The sequence below is a fragment of the Hyperolius riggenbachi genome, chromosome 3 (genome assembly GCF_040937935.1).
Source record: "Hyperolius riggenbachi isolate aHypRig1 chromosome 3, aHypRig1.pri, whole genome shotgun sequence".
In the NCBI taxonomy this organism is placed as follows: domain Eukaryota; kingdom Metazoa; phylum Chordata; class Amphibia; order Anura; family Hyperoliidae; genus Hyperolius; species Hyperolius riggenbachi.
Window position 1 is genome coordinate 102,423,826 of NC_090648.1, and position 25,739 is coordinate 102,449,564.

General features: G+C 47.9%; 1 protein-coding gene across 1 annotated transcript in view; it reads left to right on the top strand.

The window, feature by feature from the left end:
* LOC137561079 (protein kinase C theta type-like) overlaps positions 1-25,739 on the top strand; it is an 80,922-nt gene that overhangs the window by 37,193 nt on the left and 17,990 nt on the right. The window contains exons 3-7 of the mRNA XM_068272316.1: positions 19,680-19,778; positions 20,930-21,034; positions 22,170-22,274; positions 23,422-23,526; positions 25,604-25,708. Coding sequence (XP_068128417.1) covers positions 19,680-19,778; positions 20,930-21,034; positions 22,170-22,274; positions 23,422-23,526; positions 25,604-25,708 — 519 coding nt within the window. The remainder of the gene's footprint in view (positions 1-19,679; positions 19,779-20,929; positions 21,035-22,169; positions 22,275-23,421; positions 23,527-25,603; positions 25,709-25,739) is intronic.

Sequence of the window (25,739 nt, forward strand, 5' to 3'; positions counted from 1 at the left end):
TCCACTCCGCCTCTGCCCTTGAGCGGTTCCTGCTCCTCTGCCCACAGCAACAGTCAGGTGTCCGTGAAGGAAATGTTTGAGCGGAAGAAGCCAATTTCGGCCACTCACCCCCTTGCCCGGTGTCTGACAGCTGGCGTGGCGGAACTGTTAGCTCGCCAGCTGTTACCATACCGGCTGGTGGACTCTGAGGCCTTCCGTAAATTTGTGGCCATCGGGACATCGCAGTGGAAGATGCCAGGCCGCACTTATTTTTCTAGAAAGGCCATACCCCAACTGCACCGTGAAGTTGAGAGGCAAGTGGTGTCATCTCTTGCGAAGAGCGTTGGGTCAAGGGTACACCTGACCTGCCGTTACATTACGTACACAGCCCATTGGGTCAACCTGGTGAACGATGGCAAGCAGGGCGCAGCGGACCAAATTGTGACACCTCCACGGCTTGCAGGCAGGCCTCCTGCCACCTCCTCTCCTCCTGCTACATGCTCTTCGCTGTCCTCCTCCTCCTTGGCTGAGTGGCAGTTCTCCTCTCCAGCTACACAGCCCCAGCTCCGCAGGGCCTATGCTGCATGCCAGGTACGACGGTGTCACGCCATCTTAGACATGTCTTGCCTCAAAGCGGAGAGTCACACTGGAGCAGCTCTCCTGGCTGCTCTTAAGAAACAGGTGGATGAGTGGCTGACCCCGCACCACCTGGAGATAGGCAACGTGGTGTGCGACAACGGCAGCAACCTCCTTGCTGCTTTGCATATGGGGAAGCTGACACACATACCCTGCATGGCACATGTCATGAATCTAGTTGTTCAAAGATTTGTGTCAAAGTATCCTGGCTTAGCGGATGTCCTGAAGCAGGCCAGGAAGTTCTGTGGGCATTTGAGGCGGTCTTACACAGCCATGGCACGCTTTGCGGAAATTCAGCGGAAAAACAACTTGCCGGTGAGACGCCTGATTTGCGATAGCCTGACTCGCTGGAATTCGACCCTGCTCATGTTCTCCCGCCTGCTAGAACAGGAGAAAGCCGTCACCCAGTACCTCTACAACTACAGTAGAACGAAACAGTCTGGGAAGATGGGGATGTTTTGGCCCGACAACTGGACACTGATAAGAAATGCATGCAGGCTCATGCGGCCGTTTGAGGAGGTGACCAACCTGGTGAGCCGCAGTGAAGGCACCATCAGTGACTTGATTCCCTATGCTTACTTCTTGGAGCGTGCTGTGCGTAGAGTGGCAGATGAAGCTGTGAATGAGCGTGACCAGGAACAGTTATGGCAGGAACAGGCATGGGACCAATTTTCATCAGACCCAGCTGTTTCCTCAACACCTGCGGCAGCACAGAGGGGGGAGGAGGAGGAAGAAGAGAAGTCATGTGCAGAAGACGAGTCAGACTCAGAGGATGATGAGCAAGGTGTTTCTTTGGGGGAGGAGGAGGAGGGGACGGCGGCAGGAGAACAACCGCAGCAGGCGTCGCAGGGGGCTTGTGCTGCTCAACCTTCCCGTGGTATTGTTCGCGGCTGGGGGGAGGAGGTTGACTTACGTGACGTCACTGACAAAGAGCAAGAGGAGATGGATGGTACATCTGGATCCGACTTTGTGCAGATGTCGTCTTTTATGCTGTCCTGCCTGTTGAGGGACCCCCGTATAAAAAACTTCAAGGGGAATGAGCTGTACTGGGTGGCCACACTACTAGACCCTCGGTACAGGCACAAAGTGTTACCAACTCACCGGAAGGTGGGAAGGATGTAGCACATGCAGAACAAGCTGTCAACTATGCTTTACAATGCCTTTAAGGGTGATGTGACAGCACAACGCCAGCAAGGTACCACTGCCACTAATCCTCCTCCCGTGTCCACGCAGTCAAAGACAGGACGCTCCAGCGATCTCATGGTGATGTCGGACATGCGGACGTTCTTCAGTCCAGCGCCTCGCCGTAGCCCTTCCGGATCCACCCTTCACCAACGCCTGGAACGGCAGGTAGCCGACTACCTGGCCTTAAGTGTGGATGTAGACACTGCTGTGAACAGCGATGAGGAACCCTTGAACTACTGGGTGCGCAGGCTTGACCTGTGGCCAGAGCTGTCCCAATTTGCCATCCAACTTCTCTCCTGCCCTGCCGCAAGCGTCCTGTCAGAAAGGACCTTCAGCGCAGCTGGAGGCATTGTCACTGAGAAGAGAAGTCACCTAAGTCACAAAACTGTTAAGTACCTCACCTTTATCAAAATGAATGAGGCATGGATCCCGGAGGGCTGCTGCCCGCCCCAAGACTAAGTCAGTCCCCGCACACACAGCATCTCTGCCTGCACGCCGTGTGACTGGCTGCCTGGCCTGCCCCAAGAAGACTAAGTCGCTCCCAGTCCCTCCACACAGCATGTCTGCCTGCAGGCCGCTTGACTACCTTCTCCGCCACCACCAACAGGGTCCGGGACTCCAGGCGGATTGCTGAATTTTTTAGGCCGCTGCTGCCGCTGTAATAATTTTTCTGGTGCGTGTACATGACTGCCTAATTTTTCTGGCTGCACTGCGGGCAGCTGCAACAACAAAAGAAAAGGCATGTACATGCGCCCATTCCCCTTCGTGATCATTACCTTGCCGTGGTGAAGGGGCTTGCGTATCATAATGAAGCAATGACCGGCGCCTAGATGAGTGTCTCGGGGGGCACACAAAAGATAATAAGGTCGTTGCCTCATTGTGGTCAGACCAAATTTGATCAGCTGGACAGTCACTGTTCTGTCATTCAGCTACATCAGCCAGGCGACCATATGGGCTGTAAAGCCACCAAAACCTGCACTCTCGCCATGGTGCGCACCAGTCCAGCACGGCCGTCACTACACAAACAGCTGTTTGCGGTGCGTTACACGGTGAGTTTGGTGTGTCAGTGTGAAGCAGTACCTTAATTACACTACCTGATTGATGTATACACATGCAAGATGTTTTAAAGCACTTTAGGCCTGTCATTTAGCATTCAATGTGATTTCTGCCCTTAAAACGCTGCTTTGCGTCAAATCCAGATTTTTCCCGGGGACTTTTGGCATGTATCCCACTCCTCCACCTGGGGGCCCAGGTGTTAGACCCCTTGAAACATCTTTTCCATCACTTTTGTGGCCAGCATAATTATTTTTTTTCAAAGTTCGCATCCCCATTGAAGTCTATTGCGGTTCGCGAACTTTTACGCGAACCGAACCTTACGCGTAAGTTCGCGAACCCGGTTCGCGAACCTAAAATCAGAGGTTCGGCCCCACTCTAGCCAAAACTCGGCTAGTCTCCGAATTCTGCATCTGCCTCCTGTCTCTGTACTTTATCTCTCCGTGTGTTACGACCTGGCTTGTCCGACCTCGAGAACTATCTCTCCTGTTAGGAGATAGTTCACAGATCTGTCAGTGACACTTCTCCATTGGTGTCACTCACGTTCTGTCCTTCCCATTCTCTATCTGACTCCTCCCCTTGGAGAGTCCAGACTACGGAAGGAACCAGTTGCCGAGCAGTATTCCTATCTGCTCTAGTGATGCTCGGATACCCCTTTTTATAATTCGAGTTTGGTCGAATTTGAATAGTAAATTATTTGAATTCGGTCGAATATTCGAGTCGAATATTTTTTACTATTCGATTCGACCTCGGACTTCGACCTCACTATTCGAGTCGGTATTCAAACTCATTATTCGAGCTGACTATTCGAATTGGCCTTAAATAGCTTCCAACACTTGTTTTGAGGGTGAATGATGCAAGAAACATCTTTTTTTCCAAGTAACAACTGCAAGTGATTATGTGGGGATGTTCCTTAAAAAAAAAAAAAGGTGGAAAGAGAAGTTGTGTCCAAAATGTTGTTCAGTACTGTATATACTTCTTCTTCTTCTTCTTTATCTTCTATATCTTCTTCTTCTTCTTCTTCTATATCTTCTTCTTCTATATCTTCTTCTATATCTTCTTCTTCTTCTTCTATATCGTCTTCTTCTTCTTCTTTTTCTTCTTCTTCATCTTCTTCATCATCATCTTCTTCTTCATCTTCTTCTTCATCATCTTCTTCTTCATCTTCTTCATCTTCTTCATCTTCTTCTTCTTCATCTTCTTCTTCTTCATCATCATCATCTTCTTCTTCTTCATCTTCTTCATCTTCTTCTTCTTCATCTTCTTCATCTTCTTCATCTTCTTCTTCTTCATCTTCTTCATCTTCTTCTTCATCTTCTTCATCTTCGTCATCTTCTTCTTCATCTTCTTCTTCTTCATCTTCTTCTTCTTCATCTTCTTCATCTTCTTCTTCATCTTCTTCATCTTCTTCTTCTTCTCCTTCTTCTTCTTCTTCTTCTTCTTCTCCTTCTTTTTCTATATCGTCTTCTTCTTCTTTACTTATTTCTCTTTTATATTTTTTTTTAAAGAAATGCAGCTATTTTTGAGCGTAATAAATAGCTGGTTGCGCACGCATGTTGGAAGCGCCATTGTATGTGCTCCCTGGCAGTGGAAACACACAGACAGCAGGAGGTAAATTCAGCAGCAGGAGGAGGAGGATGATTGTGTGGCAGCAGGCAGTCAATGAGGCAGGCAGCGAGACGAGACATAATAGGCTGTGGTACCTAGCGGTGGTACCAGGCCGTAAATACACTGCATGAGGTTCCAGACAACGGTCGTGAAGCCCACATCATGTCCAATACACAACTGGGACAACACAGTTTTCAACCCGGACACCTCTAAAAATAATATCACACAGTATTAATAAAAAGTATATAAAATTTTTTGTTTTTTTTAAAGAAATGCAGCTATTTTTGAGCGTAACAAATAGCTGGTGGCGCACGCATGTTGGAAGCGCCATTGTATGTGCTCCCTGGCAGTGAAAACACACAGACAGCAGGAGGTAAATTCAGCAGCAGGAGGAGGAGGATGAGTGTGTGGCAGCAGGCAGTCATTGAGGCAGGCAGCATGACATAATAGCCCTGGTACCTAGCGGTGATACCAGGGCTGTAAATAAACACAGCAGGAGGTCCCAGACAGCGGTCGTGCAGCCCACATCGTGTCCAATACACAACTGGGACAACACAGTTTTCAACCCGGGCACCTCAGAAAAATTAAACCTTTTTTTTTTTTTTTTTATGGTTTATTTGTTTTGTTTTTTAACAACAAATTACACAGACACATATAGCTATTGTTTGACGTAATAGCTGGTGGCAGAGTGGCAGCAGAAGGTAATTCTGTGTACCCTGGCAGTGGGAAACACAGACAGACAGCAGCAGCAGCAGGAGGAATGGAGGAGTAATGTGAGCAACTATTGTTTGACGTAATAGCTGGTGGCAGAGTGGCAGCAGAACTTAATTCTGTGTACCCTGGCAGTGGGAAACACAGACAGACAGCAGCAGCAGCAGGAGGAATGGAGGAGTAGTGTGAGTGTGGCAGCAGGCCAGGCAGGCAGCGTGACATAATAGCCCTGGTACCTAGCGGTGATACCAGGGCTGTAAATAAACACAGCAGGAGGTTCCAGACAGCGGTCGTGCAGCCCACATCGTGTCCAATACACAACTGGGACAACACAGTTTTCAACCCGGGCACCTCAGAAAAATTAAACCTTTTTTTTTTTTATGGTTTATTTGTTTTGTTTTTTATAGAAAATTACACAGACAGATATAGCTATTGTTTGACGTAATAGCTGGTGGCAGAGTGGCAGCAGAAGGTAAATCTGTGTACCCTGGCAGTGGGAAACACAGACAGACAGCAGAAGGGCAGTACACAGCAGCCCACTGTAGGTATAAAATGTGTTGCTGCAGGCGACGTAATAGTCAAAGTGAACCAGGCTGGCTTAGTGAGCAGGAGTCAGGAGGTGGTAAAGGGTGGTAAGGCACATTAACGATGGTTCTTCAGTTCATGTCCCCCTCTCGCCGACAACAGGGGCCAGAAACTCGCCTTCCACCCACGCCTGGTTCATCTTGAGAAACGTCAGTCTGTCCACAGACTTGTGAGACAGACGTGAGCGTTTCTCGGTGACCACGCCACCAGCTGCACTGAAGCAGCGCTCGGACAGCACGCTGGAAGGGGGACAGGACAGCACTTCCAGGGCGTACTGCGCCAGCTCGCTTCAGATCTCCAGGCGCTTGACCCAATACTCCATGGGATCAACAGGGGCATCGCTGTCAAGCCCGCTGTAGGACCCCATGTAGTCAGCCACCATTCGGGTCAGGCGCTGGCTGTGACCGGAGGAGGATGCTGCTGCATGCACCTCCTCTCTAGTCACTGCTGCTGGAGCCTCTACAGTCCTGTAGAGCTCGTTGCTGAGAGACAGCAGGTCTGTGGGGCGCTTGCTGCTGGATGCAGGCACCTGCTGCTGCCTCTGTGCGGGCTGGACAGTGGGGGTGGAAGGCTGGGGGAAGGCTTCCTCCAAGCGCTCAACAAGGGCCTGCTGCAAGCTCCTTATTATAGGGTCTCCTCCTGCAGGCGGCAGGAACTGGCTCAACTTCCCCTTGAGGCGTGGGTCCAACATCATGCTGATCCAGATGTCCTCCCTCTGCTTCATCTGGATCACCCTGGGGTCCTTGCGCAGGCACGTCAGCATGTGCGCTGCCATTGGGAAGAGGCGGGCCACGTGTGCTGGCATATCAGCGGCAGTGCTGTCCTCATCCTCCTCCTCTCCTTCCTCAGCCTCATCCTCTCTCCACCCCCGCACCAACTCAGCTGCACTGTGCTGATCCCCCTCATCAGCAGCAAGGTCAGGGACCTCCACCAAGTCCTCCTTCTCCTCCCCCTCAGAGGTGGACTGTGCAGCTGCATGACGCTCCTGCTGGTCCAAGGCTGCCGCTCCCTGTTCCAGCAAAGCATCGAGGGCCCTGTTCAGCAGACAAACCAGGGGCACCCACTCGCAGACCATAGCATGGTCCCTGCTCACCATGTTAGTGGCCTGCAGAAAGGGAGCCAGCACTAAGCACACCTGCTGCATGTGCCTCCAGTCATCATCGGGGACGATGGACGGGATGTTGCTGGTCCTGTCCCTTCTCTGAGCGGCGGACACAGTGGCCTGGGCAAGGTACTGGTTGACAGCGTGCTTCTGTTCAACCAGACACTCCAACATCGCCAGGGTGGAGTTCCAGCGAGTCGGAACGTCAAGGATCAGCCGATGGCGTGGCAGCTCCAGCTCCTTTTGCACGTCTTCCAGGCTCGCACAGGCTGCAGCCGAGCGCCGGAAGTGACGCACAACGTTCCTTGCCGTTTCCAGCAGTTCGCCCACCCCCTGGTAGGTGCGCAAGAACTTCTGCACCACCAGGTTCAGCACGTGGGCAAGACAGGGGATGTGGGTCAGGTTTCCCCTGTCTATTGCGGCAACCAGATTGGCCCCATTGTCGGCCACCACCTCTCCGACTCTGAGGCCTCTGGGGGTCAGCCAAATCCTCTCCTGCTCCTGGAGTTTGGCCAACACATGGGTTGCCGTCAGTTTGGTCTTCCCAAGGCTGACCAAGTGCAGCAGCGCTTGGCAGTGGCGGGCCTTCACGCTGCTGCTGAGGCGGGGGGTTTGGCCAGGTGTGCCGTAGGATGGCAGAGGATCGGAGGAACCTGCTGCAGTTCCCCTGACCCTGCAGGGTGGCACCACCCACTGTGTTGCTGCTGCTGCTGTGCCCGCTGCTGCTCTCCCATCCTCACCCCCTTCCACCAAGCTGACCCAGTGGACAGTGAAGGACAGGTAGCGGCCTGTCCCGAAGCGGCTGCTCCAGGAGTCCATGGTGACGTGGACCCTTTCACCAACCACGTGCTCCAGCCCTCGCTCCATATTGGCCATCACAAAGCGGTGCAGTGCAGGAATGGCCTTGCGGGCGAAGAAGTGTCTGCTGGGGAGCTGCCAGTCTGGGGCTGCACAAGCAAGCAGCGCACGCATGTCGCTCCCCTCCTGCACGAGCGTGTACGGCAGGAGTTGGGAGCACATGGCCCGTGCCAGCAAGCCGTTCAGCTGCCACACGCGACGGCTGCTGGGAGGCAGAGCCCTAACCACCCCCTGGAAGGACTCACTCAAAAGGCTCTGGCGTGGCCTTTTGCTGGCACGGGAATCAGCAGACACAGCAGAGGAGGCCACTGAGGACTGGCTGCCAGAACAGGCCTCAGTGTCGGCGGCAGGAGTTGCAGAGGGGGGAGGAGCAGTGCGTTTCCGCACTCCTGCTGGTGCTGCTGGAGGAGCAGGAGGGCGGGTGGCTGCTGTTGCTGCTGCTGCTGCAGGCTGTGCAGTGATGGGTGTGGAGCCACTGCCAGCACCAGATGCCTTCAGCCTCTGGAACTCCTCATGCTGGTGGAAATGTTTCGCAGCAAGGTGGTTGATGAGCGAGCTGGTGCTGAACTTTAAGGGGTCTGCACCTCTGCTCAACTTCCGCTGACAGTGGTTGCAAGTGGCGTACTTGCTGTACACTGTGGGCATGGTGAAAAACCGCCAGATTGGTGACAAAAACAACCCCCTACGGCCTGGAGCCGCTGCTGTCTGTCTCCCTGTGGTGGTTGGGGCGGGGGCTTGGGTGCAGCTGGTGGTGGTACTGGCAGATGCTGCTGCTGCTGAGCCTGAGACACCAGCAGGCTGTGGGACCTGCCTACTGCTGCCAATGCTTGCAATGATGCGCCTCCTTGCAAGGCCCACAAGCGCATCCTCCTCCTCCTCAGAGCTGCTGATGACGACATCCCCTGGAGCTGGTGGCACCCAGTCTTTGTCTGTCACCGTGTCATCATCATCCTCCCCCTCCTGAAACATGTCCTGCTGGGATGATGACCCCCCAAACTCCTCTCCTGATGCATGGATGGGCTGCTTGACTGTCGCCACAGTCTTGCTGTCCAATCCCTCCTCCCCCAAAGTGCCCATCAGCATCTCCTCCTCAAGATCGCCAACAACAGCAGACAATTTACTCATGATGCCTGGGGTCAAAAGACTGCTGAATGAAAGGTCGGCGAGTGGCGGTGAACTGGCCTCCTCCCCAGGCCCTGCTGGGCGGCTGCTGCGAACAGGGGTGGTGGTGGTGGTGAGGGTGGAGGCCTCGGATGCAGAGCTGATGGCGGGCTGCTCATCCTCCGTCATCAGTTGCACCACAGTGTCTGCATCCTTTTCCTGAATGGGACGTTCCCGACCCGGCTGGAGGAAAATCGGAGCAGGTGCTACACGCTGCTGCTGCTGTGTCTCTGCAGCGTGAGTTGCAGATGCTCCTGCTGGGCGGCGCCCAAGGCGTCCACGGCCAGTGGCTATAGGAGGAATGTTAGCCACTGACGCTGCTGCTGCGGAACTGTGCATGGTGGCACGGCCGCGGCTTGCCACAATGCTGCTCCCTCTCCTCCTGATTCCCTTGCTGCCCTTCCCCTTGCCCAAACCGCGCTGGCTGCCACTTCCAGACATCTTAGATGTTTTGGGCGTAAACACAAAAGTTTTTTAAAAGGGCGGGTGAAAAGTGGGGTACTTTAATGGAGTGGGTTGGTGGGTGAGGTGACACTAATCACTAAGTGATTAGATCGCTAACTGATTAGTACAGTACAAATACAAAATACAATAATCGGTAATCAGTAAGTGTGAATAGTGAACAGTGAGTGTGTACCCTAGTACACTAACTAGAAATTACAATAATCAGTAGTAATCACAAGGAAATAGAGTGTGTGTACACTACTGACAGTGAGTTTACGCACACGCACACACGCGCAGGAGCTAGCCTATGAACAGTGACTGAGTGAGTGTCCCTAGTACAGTAAGTAGTAACAGTCAGGAAGTACAACTAGAAATTACAATAATCAGTAGTAATCACAAGGAAATAGAGTGTGTGTACACTACAGACAGTGAATGCACGCACGCGCACACACGCGCAGGAGCTAGCCTATGAACAGTGACTGAGTGAGTGTCCCTAGTACAGTAAGTAAGTAGTTACAGTCAGGAAGTACAACTAGAAATTACAATAATCAGTAGTAATCACAAGGAAATAGAGTGTGTGTACACTACAGACAGTGAGTGCACGCACGCACACACATGCGCAGGAGCTAGCCTATGAACAGTGACTGAGTGAGTGTCCCTAGTACAGTAAGTAAGTAGTAACAGTCAGGAAGTACAACTAGAAATTACAATAATCAGTAGTAATCACAAGGAAATAGAGTGTGTGTACACTACAGACAGTGAGTGCACGCACGCGCACACACGCGCAGGAGCTAGCCTATGAACAGTGACTGAGTGAGTGTCCCTAGTACAGTAAGTAAGTAGTAACAGTCAGGAAGTACAACTAGAAATTACAATAATCAGTAGTAATCACAAGGAAATAGAGTGTGTGTACACTACAGACAGTGAGTGCACGCACGCGCACACACGCGCAGGAGCTAGCCTATGAACAGTGACTGAGTGAGTGTCCCTAGTACAGTAAGTAAGTAGTAACAGTCAGGAAGTACAACTAGAAATTACAATAATCAGTAGTAATCACAAGGAAATAGAGTGTGTGTACACTACAGACAGTGAATGCACGCACGCGCACACACGCGCAGGAGCTAGCCTATGAACAGTGACTGAGTGAGTGTCCCTAGTACAGTAAGTAAGTAGTTACAGTCAGGAAGTACAACTAGAAATTACAATAATCAGTAGTAATCACAAGGAAATAGAGTGTGTGTACACTACAGACAGTGAGTGCACGCACGCGCACACACGTGCAGGAGCTAGCCTATGAACAGTGACTGAGTGAGTGTCCCTAGTACAGTAAGTAAGTAGTAACAGTCAGGAAGTACAACTAGAAATTACAACTTAATCAGATTCAGTAATCAGTAGTGATCACAAGGAAATAGAGTGTGTGTACACTACAGACAGTGCACGCGCACACACACGCAGGAGCTAGCCTATGAACAGTGACAGAGTGAGTGTCCCTAGTACAGTAAGTAAGTAGTAACAGTCAGGAAGTACAACTAGAAATTACAATAATTAATCAGTAATCAGAAGGAAATAGAGTGTGTGTACACTACAGACAGTGCACGCACACACACACGGTCACACGCAGGAGCTATGAACAAACAGTGACAGTGAGTGTCCTAGTTAGTCCTAGTACAGTTATATAACTACAATACAAAATACAATCACTCAGTAGCTAGTAAAGGACAGCAGAAATACTGGTATACATGAGAAATAAAATAACAGAGTACAGGAGAGAACAGCTGAGCTGCCCACACAGGCAGGCCCTGAGGCCTAAAGTTGTGTAAGCTTGCCTGCAGCAGCTGGCTCTCTAGTAACACACAAGCTACTAACTAAAATACAATGTCTATCTAACTAACAACAATATAGGTGTATATAGGAGGTGTATGTGAGCAAAAACGCTAGGTGAATGACCACAATAAAGCTCTTGCTAAGCCAAAGCACAAAGGAGCAGATCTCTCTCTGTACAAAGTCAGGCAAGGACGGAAAAACCGAACATGGCGGCCGCTATTTATAGGATAGGGGCTGGCCAGGGTCCCCCTCAGTGATTGGCTGCCGTCAGAGGGCCTGGGAGCCCTCTGATTGGCTCTGAGGACATCAATCTGGGCTATGACGCTATTCGAGCTCGGTATTCGAGCTCGAATAGCGCTGTTAGCTCGAATAGCGCGAATAGTGAATGTGCTATTCGAGTTCACTCGAATAGCCCATTCGAATATCTCCAGCTATTCGGAGCTCGAATACCGAGCTCGAATAGCTGAAAAAGAGCTTGAATATTCGAGCTACTCGAATATTCGAGCTCTGTTGAGCACCACTGATCTGCTCTTGCACCTGTCTTCCAGGTGCGGTCCTCAAAGTATTACTGTTGCACCAAAACACTCTTATCTCTCAGGTGTCCAGAGGTTAGAGATATATCTGATTATCGGTGATACTGCAGATCATCAATAATATGGTATATATCTGCATTCTCGGTGATACTGAATATCACCGGTAATCAGATCCTCTCTGTGTTACACCGATCGTTACATGCAGGTGTACCTATGGTGATGTCAGGGAAGTGATGTCATAATAGCAGCATGTGTATATAAGCAGGCGGTGACCAGCCACAGGCTCACTTCTGTTTTCAGTAGCGATATTGAAGGCGATTGACTTTGCTCTTGAGTGATTTACTCATTAGTGAGATTCTCATTGTAGAACTATGTTGCGCTGTTGTAAAAGACGACGCAATAGGAACCTCAAGCTTGAGGTTCTGCAGCCCTCTGCACAAACTGCCAATGCTGCTTCAGAGCCACAAACATCGGCTAGGAGCAGAGCCCAAGCAGCTGTGCGTTCCATCAGGGCTTTCTTGGGCAGACTGTTCCGCTTCTGTAGACCTGCCCCATCTACTGGGCGTTCTGCAGGAGCGCTGGGAAATCTGGTATCAGGTGATTCTGGTCATGTGGAGGAGAAAGTACCTGGGGACCCAGCGCCAGAATATTAGATATCAGATATTTCACCTTATGAAGAGGAAGCGGAAGAAGCTGGTAAGTACTACATCATGATATGTTATTACGCATCCCAAATACATTGGTAATATTAATAAATCTATAGAAATGAGTGTACAGCAGGCAGAACAATAATCAGTGCTGATTTTCAATTTTCGCATAGCCTTTAATGAGAAAATGTAATAAGCTATCTTTCTCACAGTATTAAAGCCTGACTCCCCAAACTTGACTTGGTAGGTCATTGGGTGACTGGGGTTAAAGTTTAGGAAAAGTGGGTGGAGCCTAAAACAGTTTACCGAATTCTCATCATTCATTTTAAATAGGAAATTTTAAACTGAAACTATTCTTAGACTGCTAATGGTAGGGTCCTCAAACTTGGCACAGTCGGTCACAAGGTGATAGAGGTCACAACTGAACAAAATCAGATTGGACCAATCAAATTGCTCAGTTGGTCTATTGGTGGCCACTAATGATCCAATCTTTTTCACCCAATCTTTCCATTTCTATATAATATAAGAGTCTGCCTAAAGTATCCATTCAATGGGCTTGATTCACTAAACCGTGATAACTCATATCACGGCCGTTTTGGTGCACATTTTCATGTTTGCGCAAACTATCGAGAAATTGCGCACACAAATTCGCGATCATGCGCAAATGTGAAAATGCGTGCGAAAATGGCCGTGATATGAGTTATCACGGTTTAATGAATCAAGCCCAATATATTCACACTCAGTTCAACATTCTATTACATAGATTTGGTGAGATTGGACAAAAAGATTGGAGCATTAGTGGCCCCCATTAAGGTGACGGGTCCAGTCTGTTTGGTCCAACTGTGCAATGTGATTGGTCTGATCTGATTGTATCAATTGTGCAATCTGATTGGTCCAACAGTGCAATCTGATTGGCTTGATCTGATTGGTCCAATCATGCAATGTGATTGGTTTCATTTTGTTAATCTAACCTTGCAATGTGATCGCTCTAATCTTACTGGTCAAATGATGCAATCTGATTGGTCCAATCATGCATTATGATTAGTCTAATCATAAGGTGCCTATTAACCACTTAAGGACCGTGTGCTTTACCCCCCTTAAGGACCAGGCACTTTTTTTCCATTCAGACCACTGCAGCTTTCACGGTTTATTGCTTGCTCATACAACCTACCACCTAAATGAATTTTGGCTCCTTTTCTTGTCACTAATAAAGCTTTCTTTTGGTGCTATTTGATTGCTGCTGCGATTTTTACTTTTTATTATATTCATCAAAAAAGACATGAATTTTGGCAAAAAAATGATTTTTTTAACTTTCTGTGCTGACATTTTTCAAATAAAGTAAAATTTCTGTATACATGCAGCGCGCAAAATGTGGACAAACATGTTTTTGATTAAAAAAAAAACATTCAGCCTATATTTATTGGTTTGGGTAAAAGTTATAGCGTTTACAAACTATGGTGCAAAAAGTGAATTTTCCCATTTTCCAGCATCTCTGCCTTTTCTGACCACCTGACATGTTTCATGAGGGGCTAGAATTCCAGGATAGTATAAATACCCCCCAAATGACCCCATTTTGGAAAGAAGACATCCCAAAATATTCACTGAGAGGCATAGTGAGTTCATAGAAGATATTATTTTTTGTCACAAGTAAGCGGAAAATGACACTTTGTGACACAAAAAAAAAAAAGTTTCCATTTCTTCTAACTTGCGACAAAAAAAAATGAAATCTGCCACGGACTCACTATGCTCCTTTCTGAATACCTTGAAGTGTCTACTTTCCAAAATGGGGTCATTTGTAGGGTGTGTTTACTGTCCTGACATTTTGGGGGGTACTAAATAGTGAGCACCCCTGTAAAGCCTAAAGGTGCTCATTGGACTTTGGGCCCCTTAGCGCAGTTAGGCTGCAAAAAAGTGCCACACATGTGGTATTGCCGTACTCAGGAGAAGTATTATAATGTGTTTTGGGGTGTATTTTTACACATACCCATGCTGGGTGGGAGAAATATCTCTGTAAATGACAATTGTTTGATTTTTTTTTACACACAATGGTCCATTTACAGAGATATTTCTCCCACTCAGCATGGGTATGTGTAAAAATACACCCCAAAACACATTATACTACTTCTCCTGAGTACGGCGATACCACATGTGTGGCACTTTTTTGCACCTTAACTGCGCTAAGGGGCCCAAAGTCCAATGAGTACCTTTAGGATTTCACAGGTCATTTTTGTTTCAAGACTACTCCTCACGGTTTAGGGCCCCTAAAATGCCAGGGCAGTATAGGAACCCCACTAATGACCCCATTTTAGAAAGAAGACACCCCAAGGTATTCCGTTAGGAGTATGGCGAGTTCATAGAAGATTTTATTTTTTGTCGCAAGTTAGCGGAAATTGATTTTAATTGTTTTTTTTTCACAAAGTGTCATTTTCAGCTAATTTGTGACAAAAAATAAAATCTTCTATGAACCCACCATACTCCTAACGGAATACCTTTGGGTGTCTTCTTTCTAGAATGGGGTCATTTGTGGGGTTCCTATACTGCCCTGGCATTTTAGGGGCCCTAAACCGTGAGGAGTAGTCTTGAAACCAAATGTCGCAAAATGACCTGTGAAATCCTAAAGGTACTCATTGGACTTTGGGCCCCTTAGTGCACTTGGGGTGTAAAAAGGTGGCACACATGTGGTACCGCCGTACTCAAGAGAAGTAGTATAATGTGTTTTGGGGTGTATTTTTACACATACCCATGCTGGGTGGGAGAAACATCTCTACAAATGACAATTGTTTGATTTTTTTTACACACAATTGTCCATTTACAGAAAGATGTCTCCCACTCAGCATGGGTATGTGTAAAAATACACCCCAAAACACATTATAGTACTTCTCCTGAGTACGGTGATACCACATGTGTGGGACTTTTTTGCAGCCTAACTGCGCTAAGGGGCCCAAAGTCCAATGAGTACCTTTAGGATTTCACAGGTCATTTTTGTTTCAAGACTACTCCTCACAGTTTAGGGCCCCTAAAATGCCAGGGCAGTATAGGAACCCCACTAATGACCCCATTTTAGAAAGAAGACACCCCAAGGTATTCCGTTAGGCGTATGGTGAGTTCATAGAAGATTTTATTTTTCTGTCACAAGTTAGCGGAAATTGATTTTAATTGTTTTTTTTCACAAAGTGTCATTTTCCGCTAACTTGTGGCAAAAAATAAAATCTTCTATGAACTCACCATACTCCTAACGGAATACCTTTGGGTGTCTTCTTTCTAGAATGGGGTCATTTGTGGGGTTCCTATACTGCCCTGGCATTTTAGGGGCCCTAAACCGTGAGGAGTAGTCTTGAAACCAAATGTCGCAAAATGACCTGTGAAATCCTAAAGGTACTCATTGGACTTTGGGCCCCTTAGTGCACTTGGGGTGTAAAAAGGTGGCACACATGTGGTACCGCCGTACTCAAGAGAAGTAGTATAATGTGTTTTGGGGTGTATTTTTACACATACCCATGCTGGGTGGGAGAAATATCTCTGTAAATGACAATTGTTTGATTTTTTTTACACACAATTGTCCATTTACAGAGATTTCTTCCACCCAGCATGGGTATGTGTAAAAATACACCCCAAAACACATTATACTACTTTTCCTGAGTACGGCGGTACCACATGTGTGACACTTTTTTGCAGCCTAGGTGCGCTAAGGGGCCCAACGTCCTATTCACAGGTCATTTTGAGGCATTTGTTTTCTAGACTACTCCTCACGGTTTAGGGCCCCTAAAATGCCAGTGCAGTATAGGAAACCCACAAGTGACCCCATTTTAGAAAGAAGACACCCCAAGGTATTCCGTTAGGTGTATGGCGAGTTCATAGAAGAGTTTATTTTTGTCACAAGTTAGTGAAAAATGACACTTTGTGAAAAAAAACCAATAAAAATCAATTTTCGCTAACTTTTGACAAAAAATAAAATCTTCTATGAACTTGTCATACACCTAACAGAATACCTTGGGGTGTCTTTTTTTCTAAAATGGGGTCACTTGTAGAGTTCCTATACCGCCCTGGCATTTTAGGGGCCCAAAACCGTGAGTAGTCTGGAAACCAAATGTCTCAAAATGACTGTTCAGGGGTATAAGCATCTGCAAATTTTGATGACAGGTGGTCTATGAGGGGGCGAATTTTGTGGAACCAGTCATAAGCAGGGTGGCCTTAGAGATGACAGGTTGTATTGGGCCTGATCTGATGGATAGGAGTGCTAGGGGGGTGACAGGAGGTGATTGATGGGTGTCTCAGGGGGTGGTTAGAGGGGAAAATAGATGCAATCAATGCACTGGGGAGGTGATCGGAAGGGGTTTTGAGGGGGATCTGAGGGTTTGGCCGAGTGATCAGGAGCCCACACGGGGCAAATTAGGGCCTGATCTGATGGGTAGGTGTGCTAGGGGGTGACAGGAGGTGATTGATGGGTGTCTCAAGGTGTGATTAGAGGGGGGAATAGATGCAAGCAACTGGCGAGGTGATCAGGACTGGGGTCTGAGGGTGTTCTGAGGGTGTGGGCGGGTGATTGAGTGCCCTAGGGGCAGATAGGGGTCTAATCTAATGGGTAGCAGTGACAGGGGGTGATTGATGGGTAATTAGTGGGTGTTTAGGGTAGAGAACAGATGTAAACACTGCACTTGGGAGGTGATCGGACGTCGGATCTGCGGGCGATCTATTGGTGTGGGTGGGTGATCAGATTGCCCGCAAGGGGCAGGTTAGGGGCTGATTGATGGGTGGCAGTGACAGGGGGTGATTGATGGGTGATTGACAGGTGATTGACAGGTGATCAGTGGGTTATTACAGGGAAGAACAGATGTAAATATTGCACTGGCGAATTGATAAGGGGGGGTCTGAGGGCAATCTGAGCGTGTAGGCGGGTGATTGGGTGCCCGCAAGGGGCAGATTAGGGTCTGATCTGATGGGTAACAGTGACAGGTGGTGATAGGGGGCGATTGATGGGTCATTGATGGGTAATTAGTGGGTGTTTAGGGTAGAGAACAGATGTAAACACCACACTTGGGAGGTGATCTGACGTCGGATCTGCGGGCGATCTATTGGTGTGGGTGGGTGATCAGATTGCCCGCAAGGGACAGGTTAGGGGCTGATTGATGGGTGGCAGTGACAGGGGGTGATTGATGGGTGGCAGTGACAGGGGGTGATTGATGGGTGATTGACAGGTGATTGACAGGTGATCAGTGGGTTATTACAGGGAAGAACAGATGTAAATATTGCACTGGCGAATTGATAAGGGGGGTCTGAGGGCAATCTGAGCGTGTAGGCGGGTGATTGGGTGCCTGCAAGGGGCAGATTAGGGTCTGATCTGATGGGTAACAGTGACAGGTGGTGATAGGGGGTGATTGACGGGTGATTGATGGGTAATTAGTGGGTGTTTAGGGTAGAGAACACCACACTTGGGAGGTGATCTGACGTCGGATCTGCGGGCGATCTATTGGTGTGGGTGGGTGATCAGATTGCCCGCAAGGGGAAGGTTAGGGGCTGATTGATGGGTGGCAGTGACAGGGGGTGATTGATGGGTGATTGACAGGTGATTGACAGGTGATCAGGGGGATAGATGCATACAGTACACAGGGGGGGGGGTCGGGGGGGGGGGGGGTCTGGGGAGAATCTGAGGGGTGGGGGGTGATCAGGAGGGGGCAGGGGGGGATAAAAAAAATAGCGTTGACAGATAGTGACAGGGAGTGATTGATGGGTGATTAGGGGGGTGATTGGGTGCAAACAGGGGTCTGGGGGGTGGGCAGGGGGGGGGTCTGAGGGGTGCTGTGGGCGATCTGGGGCAGGGGGGGGGTGAAATCAGTGTGCTTGGGTGCAATATAGGGTGGCTGCAGCCTGCCCTGGTGGTCCCTCGGACATTGGGACCACCAGGGCAGGAGGCAGCCTGTATAATACACTTTGTAAACATTACAAAGTGTATTATACACTTTGTATGCGGCGATCCGGGTGTTAGTAACCCGCCGGCGCTTCCGAACGGCCGGTGGGTTACAGCGCGAGGTGGGAGGAGCCAGTCCCCGGCGGCCGATCGCGTCACGAATGATGCGATCACGCCGCCCATGCCCCTACAAGGACCGCCGCCATTTGTCAATACGGCGGTCCTTGCGGGGTCCACTTCCCGGCCGCCAATTGTCTATACGGCGGTTGGGAAGTGGTTAATGGTACAATTTTTTTCATCAGATGCGATCTTTCAACAAACTTTTTATAATCAAAATGTACAGAAAATTGCACAGTCTGTAGCTAAAAATTGAGATGAAACGATTATTTGGTCAATTGGAACAGAAAATGTAATTGATCTTAAAGTTGGATATTAGGATCTTATCTGAAGAGAGAAAATGTCCTTATTAAACAATCAGTAATTAACTTCTGATTACTTGTGGTCTTCAAAGTGCATCAAAATATAGCATCTGATGAAAAAATTATACCGTTATTAGGCACCTTAAGACCATTGTGATTAAAAGGCTGCAGTGTCCAAAGATGCAGGCTGGAAACATACTAGGCGGTGCAAAAAAGATTGCATTTTGCTACTGCATTTTTTTATCTATGTGTTCACATATAGCATAAAATCTGATGCTTCCACCAGGCCCCTCTGTGATGTCAGGAAAGTGATGACTATGTAACTATGTAACTATGTAACTACTATGTAACTATGTCATAATAGCTGCATGTGTACGGCTGGTAAATGTCAGAGAAGTGATGTCATAATAGCAGCATGCGTACCTCTGGTAATGTCAGGAAAGTGATGTCTTAATAACGGCATGTGCATATGAGCAGAGGCTGAGCAGCCACAGGCTCCGGCCCCAGTCTCAGTATAGAGTATTATTTCCTTGAGACAATCGCAGTTTGATTGGACAATCTAATTTGTAGAAGCGTGCAATTTGATTGGTCCCTATCAGTTTAATCATGCAATATGATTCGTCTAAAAGTGGAATGTGATTGGTCCATTCATGGAATGTGATTAGTCCAATCGATTTCACAAAAAAGTAATTGTCCTGGAGTGTGTTTGGGTGTGTGTGGGGATGTAAGCAATGGCAAACTCACTTAGTCTGGTGCCTCACTTCTGATGTGCTGTGCGTCGCTCTCCATTTTCTGACACTTCCTCCTTTACAGCAGGACTTCCGGTTTAGAGGCTGAAAGTGTCAGAAGATGAAGAGTGGTGTGGAGTGCACCAAGAGTTAGGTGGCAGCCTAGGTGGCTTAACCCTGCTAACAGGTTAAACTTGTTGTTAAGCAGAAATAACCTGTAATAGGGAAGTAGTTTTAATGCGTTCTCCGTGTACAAAGTCATGATTCTAGGCTAATAAATGTTTTATCTATGTGTTCACAGATGATTCCGGTGAGGTGGTGGAGGAAGTAGCTGCTGACGCAGTGCTGGGATATCAGCCATCGGATGTTTCCTGCTGTGTGGACGTGGACTTCAAAGCTGGTAGGTATTACATTATTTTATTTTATTACACTTCCCAAATACTGTATAATTATATAGGTTAATGTTGAGGAATCTATAGCAATGAGTGTCCAGCAGGCAAATCAATAATGAGTGCTGACTTGTTGCTATTATCAAGGCACATTACACAATGTTTCTACACTTTCCAGTGCAGCAATATTTGTTTCCTTACTTCCCCACACCCCAGATAATGTTGTCCCCTGACCCAGCTGATCTTCCCTCCCAGGTACCCCCCACAAGCTAATAGTGGTCCTCCAGGGCCCTGTGTTGATGCAGAATACTTGAAGCAGCAGTGCACTTACCTGTCCTGCCAGCAGGCACCCTCCTGTGTCCTTCTGTCACCATCCCCTAACACCGGAGCCTGCTCTCTCTGACCCAGCAGCATGCTATGTGAGTATGTACGTGCTGCCGGGTCACATAGGACAGGCGCCAACGTTCGGGGATGGAGATGGTCGAACATAGGAATGGGGCGTGGTGCTGGAAAGGTGAGTGAGATCCGCTGTAAGTACTGCATTAATACAAGAACCCGGAGGAGCGAGTACTATTATCTTTGGGATAGACCTGGGGGGAATAAGCCTGCTCTAGGTCCCTGGGAAATGACCTAGTTGGCCCTCTAGAAGCATCCGGCCCTGTGCTCAGTATAGAGTGTGTTTTCCCTGAGACAGTTGCAATTTGATTGGTCCAATCTGATTGGTCCAGTTGTGCAACGTGATTGGTCCTATCTGATTGGTTTAATCATGCAATGTGAATGGTCTAATTGAGCAATGTGATTGTTCCAATCATGCAATGTGATTAGTCCAATCGATTTCACTTAAAAGTAATTGCCCTAAAGTGTGTGGAGATGTAAGCAACGGAAAACTCACCTAGTCCATCGCCTCACTTCTGATGCGCTCCACGTTGCTCACCATCTTCGGACACTTCCACCTTTACAGCAAGACTTCCAGTTTAGAAGATGAAGAGCCGGGTGGAGCGCAGCAAGAGTGAGGCGGCAGCCTAGGTGACTTAACCCTGCTAACAGGTTAACCTTGTTGTTAAGGGGAAATAACCTGTGGTAGGAAAGTAGTTTTAATGTGTTCTACATGTACAAAGTCATGACTGTATGGCAATTATTTTTTTTATCTATGTGTTCACAGATGATTCCGGTGAAGTGGTGGAGGAAGTAGCTGCTGATGCAGCGCCGGGATATCGGCAATTGGATGTTCCACCTGTTGTGGAGGAGGAAGTGGACTTCAAAGTTGGTAAGTATTACACCATTATATTTTACTACACGTTCCAAATATATAAGTTAATATTGAGGAATCTATAGCAATGAGTGTATAGCAGGCAAACCAATAATGAGTGCTGACTTGTTGCTATTAGCAAGGCGCATTACATAATGTTTTTACACTTTCCAATGCAGCAAAAGTTGTTCCCCACTCCCCAGATAGTGTTGTCCCCCAGGCCCCAGAGCCTACTGATCGCCCATCCCAGGTATCTCCCACAAGCTAATAGTGGTCCTCCAGGGCCCTGTGTTGATGCAGAATACTCATGGCCACAGTGCAGTCACCTGTCCAGCTGGGAGGCACCTTCCTGTGTCCTTTTGTCACCATCCCCTAATACCGAAGCCTGTTCTCTCTGACCCGGCAGCATGCTATGTGAGTATGTACATGCTGCCAGGTCACATAGGACAATCGCCGGTGTTTAGGAACGGAGACGGCAGAACATAGAAAGGGGGCATGTCAGCTGGAAGGGTGAGTTTGCTCCGCTGTAAATACTGCATCAATACAGGACCCAGAGGGAGCAAGCACTTTTATCTTAGGGATAGACCTGGGGGGGGGGGGGGATCAGCCTGCTTTAGTGTCCTGGGCAATTGCCTAGTTGCCCCTCTAGAAGCACCAGCCCTATGCTCAGTATTGAGTGTTATTGCCCTGAGTCAATTGCAATTTGAATGGTCCAATCTGATTTGTTCAATCGTCCAATTTTTTTGGTCCAATCTGATTGGTCCAGTTGTGCAATGTTATTGGTCCTATCTGATTGGTTTAATCCTGCAATGTGATTAGTCCAATCAATTTCACAAAAAGTAATTGTCCTGGAGTTTGTGGGGATGTAAGCAACGGTTAACTCACCTAGTCCATCGCCTCACTTCTGATGCGCTGCACGTCGCTCTCCATCTTCTGACACTTCAGCCTTTACAGCAGGACTTCCAGTTTAGAAGATGAAGAGCGGTGTGGAGCACAGCAAGAGTGAGGCAGCAGCCTAGATGACTTAACCCTGCTAACAGGTTAACCTTGTTGTTCAGGGGAAATAACCTGTGGTGGGGAAGTGGTTTTAATGTGTTCTACGTGTACAAAGTCATGACTGTATGTCAATTTTTTTGTATTTATGTGTTCACAGATGATTCCAGTGAAGTGGTGGAGGAAGTAGCTGCTGATGCAGCGCCTGGATATTACCCATTGGATGTACCACCTGTTGTCGTTGAGGACGTGGACTTCAAAGTTGGTAAGTATTACACCATTATAATTTATTACAAGTCCCAAATATATAAGTTAATATTGAGGAATCTATAGCAATGAGTGTACAGCAGGCAAACCAATAATGAGTGCTGACTTGTTGCTATTAGCAAGGCACATTACATAATGTTTCTACACTTTCCAATGCAGCAATAGTTGTTCCCTTTGTTCCCCACACCCCAGATAGTGCTGTGCCCCAAGGCCCCAGAGCCGGCTGATAATCTTTCCCAGGTCTACCCCGCAAGCTAATAGAGGTCCTCCAGGGTCCTGTGTTGATGCAGAATACTCGTGGCCACAGTGCAGTCACCTGTCCAGCCGGGAGGCACTCTCCTGTGTCCTTCTGTCACCATCCCCTAACACCGGAGCCTGTTCTCTCTGACCCGGCAGCATGCTATGTGAGTATGTACATGCTGCCGGGTCACATAGGACAGTCGCCGGTGTTTGGGGATGGAGACAGCAGAACATAGAAAGGGGGCATGTCAGCTGGAAAGGTGAGTGTGCTTCGCTGTAAATACTGCATCAATACAGGACCCAGAGGGTGCAAGCACTTTTATCTTGGGGATAGACCGGGGGGGGGGGGGGGTTCAGCCTGCTGTAAGGCCCTGGGCAATTACCTAGTTGCCCCTCTAGAAGCACCATCCCTATGATCAGTATTGAGTGTTATTTACCTGAGACAATTTCAATTTGATTGGTCCAATCTGATTTGTTCAATAGTGCAATTTGATTGGTCCAATGTGATTGGTCCTATCTGATTGGTTTAATCATGCATTATGATTGGTTTAATCATGCAATGTGATTAGTCCAATCGATTTCACTAAAAAGTAATTGTCCTGGAGTTTGTGGGGATGTAAGCAAAGGCTAACACACCTAGTCCATCGCCTCACTTCTGATGTGCTCCACGCCGCTCTCCATCTTCTGACACTTCCGCCTTTACAGCAGGACTTCCGGTTTAGAAGATGAAGAGCGGTGTGGAGCGCAGCAAGAGTGAGGCGGCAGCCTAGGTGACTTAACCCTGCTAACAGGTTAACCTTGTTGTTCAGGTAAAATAACCTGTGATGGGGAAGTGGTTTTAATGTGTTCTACTTGTACAAAGTCATGACTGTATGCCAATTATATTTTTATCTATGTGTTCACAGATGATTCCGGTGAAGTGGTGGAGGAAGTAGCTGCTGATGCAGCGCCGGGATATCAGCCATTGGATGTTCCATCTGTTGTGGAGGAGGACGTGGACTTCAAACTTGGTAAGTATGACACCATTATATTTTATTGCAAGTCCCAAATATATAAGTTAATATTGAGGAATCTATAGCAATGAGTGTACAGCAGGCAAACCAATAATGGGTGCTGACTTGTTGCTATTAGCAAGGCACATTACATAAGGTTTCTACACTATCCAATGCAGCAATAGTTGTTCCCTTTGTTCCCCACAACCCAGATAGTGTTGTCCCCCAGGCTCCAGAGCCGGCTGATCGCCCATCCCAGGTATCCCCCGCAAGCTAATAGTGGTCCTCCAGGGTCCTGTGTTGATGCAGAATACTCGTGGCCACAGGGCAGTCACCTGTCCAGCCGGCAGGCACTCTCCTGTGTCCTTCTGTCACCATCCCCTAACACCGGAGCCTGTTCTCTCTGACCCGGCAGCATGCTATGTGAGTATGTACATGCTGCCGGGTCACATAGGACAGTCGCTGGTGTTTGGGGACGGAGGCTGCAGAACATAGAAAGTGGGCATGTCAGCTGGAAAGGTGAGTGTGCTCCACTGTAAGAACTGCATCAATACAGGGCCCCGAGGGAGCAAGCGCTTTTATCTTGGGGATAGACCGGGGGGGGGGGGGGGTTCAGCCTGCTGTAAGGCCCTGGGCAATTACCTAGTTGCCCCTCTAGAAGCACCATCCCTATGCTCAGTATTGAGTGTTATTTACCTCAGACAATTTCAATTTGATTGGTCCAATCTGATTTGTTCAATAGTGCAATTTGATTGGTCCAATGTGATTGGTCCTATCTGATTGGTTTAATCATGCAATATGATTGGTCTAATCATGCAATGTGATTAGTCCAATCATGCAATGTGATTAGTCCAATCGATTTCATTAAAAAGTAATTGTCCTGGAGTTTGTGGGGATGTAAGCTAACTCACCTAGTCCATCGCCTCACTTCTGATGCGCTCCACGCCGCTCTCCATCTTCTGACACTTCCGCCTTTACAGCAGGTCTTCCGGTTTAGAAGATAAAGAGCGGTGTGGAGCGCAGCAAGAGTGAGGCGGCAGCCTAGGTGACTTAACCCTGCTAACAGGTTAACCTTGTTGTTTAGGGGAAATAACCTGTGGTGGGGAAGTGGTTTTAATGTGTTCTACTTGTACAAAGTACAAAGTGGAGGAGGACGTGGACTTCAAAGTTGGTAAGTATTACACCATTATAGTTTATTACAAGTCCCAAATATATAAGTATTACACCATTATATTTTATTACAAGTCCAAAATATATAAGTTAATATTGAGGAATCTATAGCAATGAGTGTACAGCAGGCACACCAATGAGTGCTGACTTGTTGCTATTAGCAAAGCACATTACATAATGTTTTTACACTTTCCAATGCAGCAAAAGTTGTTCCCTTTGTTCCGCACACCCCAGATAGTGTTGTCCCCCAGGCCCTAGAGCCGGCTGATCATCCCTGTAAATACTGCATCAATACAGGACCAAGCACTTTTATCTTGGGGATAAACCTGGGGAGGATCAGCCTGCTTTAGGGCCCTGGGAAATTACCTAGTTGCCCCTCTAGAAGCACCGGCCTTGTGCTCAGTGTATGGTGTTATTTCCCTGTGACAATTACAATTGAATTGGCCCAATCGGATTTGTTCAATCGTGTAATTTGTTTGGTCCAATCTGATTGGTCCAGTTGTGCAATGTTATTGGTCCTTTCTGATCGGTTTAATCATGCAGTATGATTGGTCCAATCATGCAATGTGATTAGTCCAATCGATTTCACTAACAAGTAAGTATCCTTGAGTTTGTGGGGATGTAAGCAACGGCTAACTCACCTAGTCCATCTCCTCACTTCTCATACGCTCCACGTCGATCTCCATCTTCTGACACTTACGCCTTTACAGCAGGACTTCCTTTTTAGAAGATGAAAGTGTCAGAGGATGAAGAGCGGCGTGGAGCGCAGCAAGAGTGAGGCGGCAGCCTAGGTGACTTAACCCTGCTAACAGGTTAACCTTGTTGTTAAGTGGAAATAGCTTGTGGTAGGGAGGTGGTTTTAATGTGTTCTTCATGTACAAAGTCATGATTCTAAGCTAATTATTTTTTATCTATGTGTTCACAGATGATTCTGGTCATGTGGTGAAGGAAGTAGCTGCTGATGCAGCTCCAGAATATCATCCATTGGATGTTCCACCTGTTGTGGAGGAGGACGTGGACTTCAAAGCTGGTAAGTATTACATAATTATATTTTATTACAC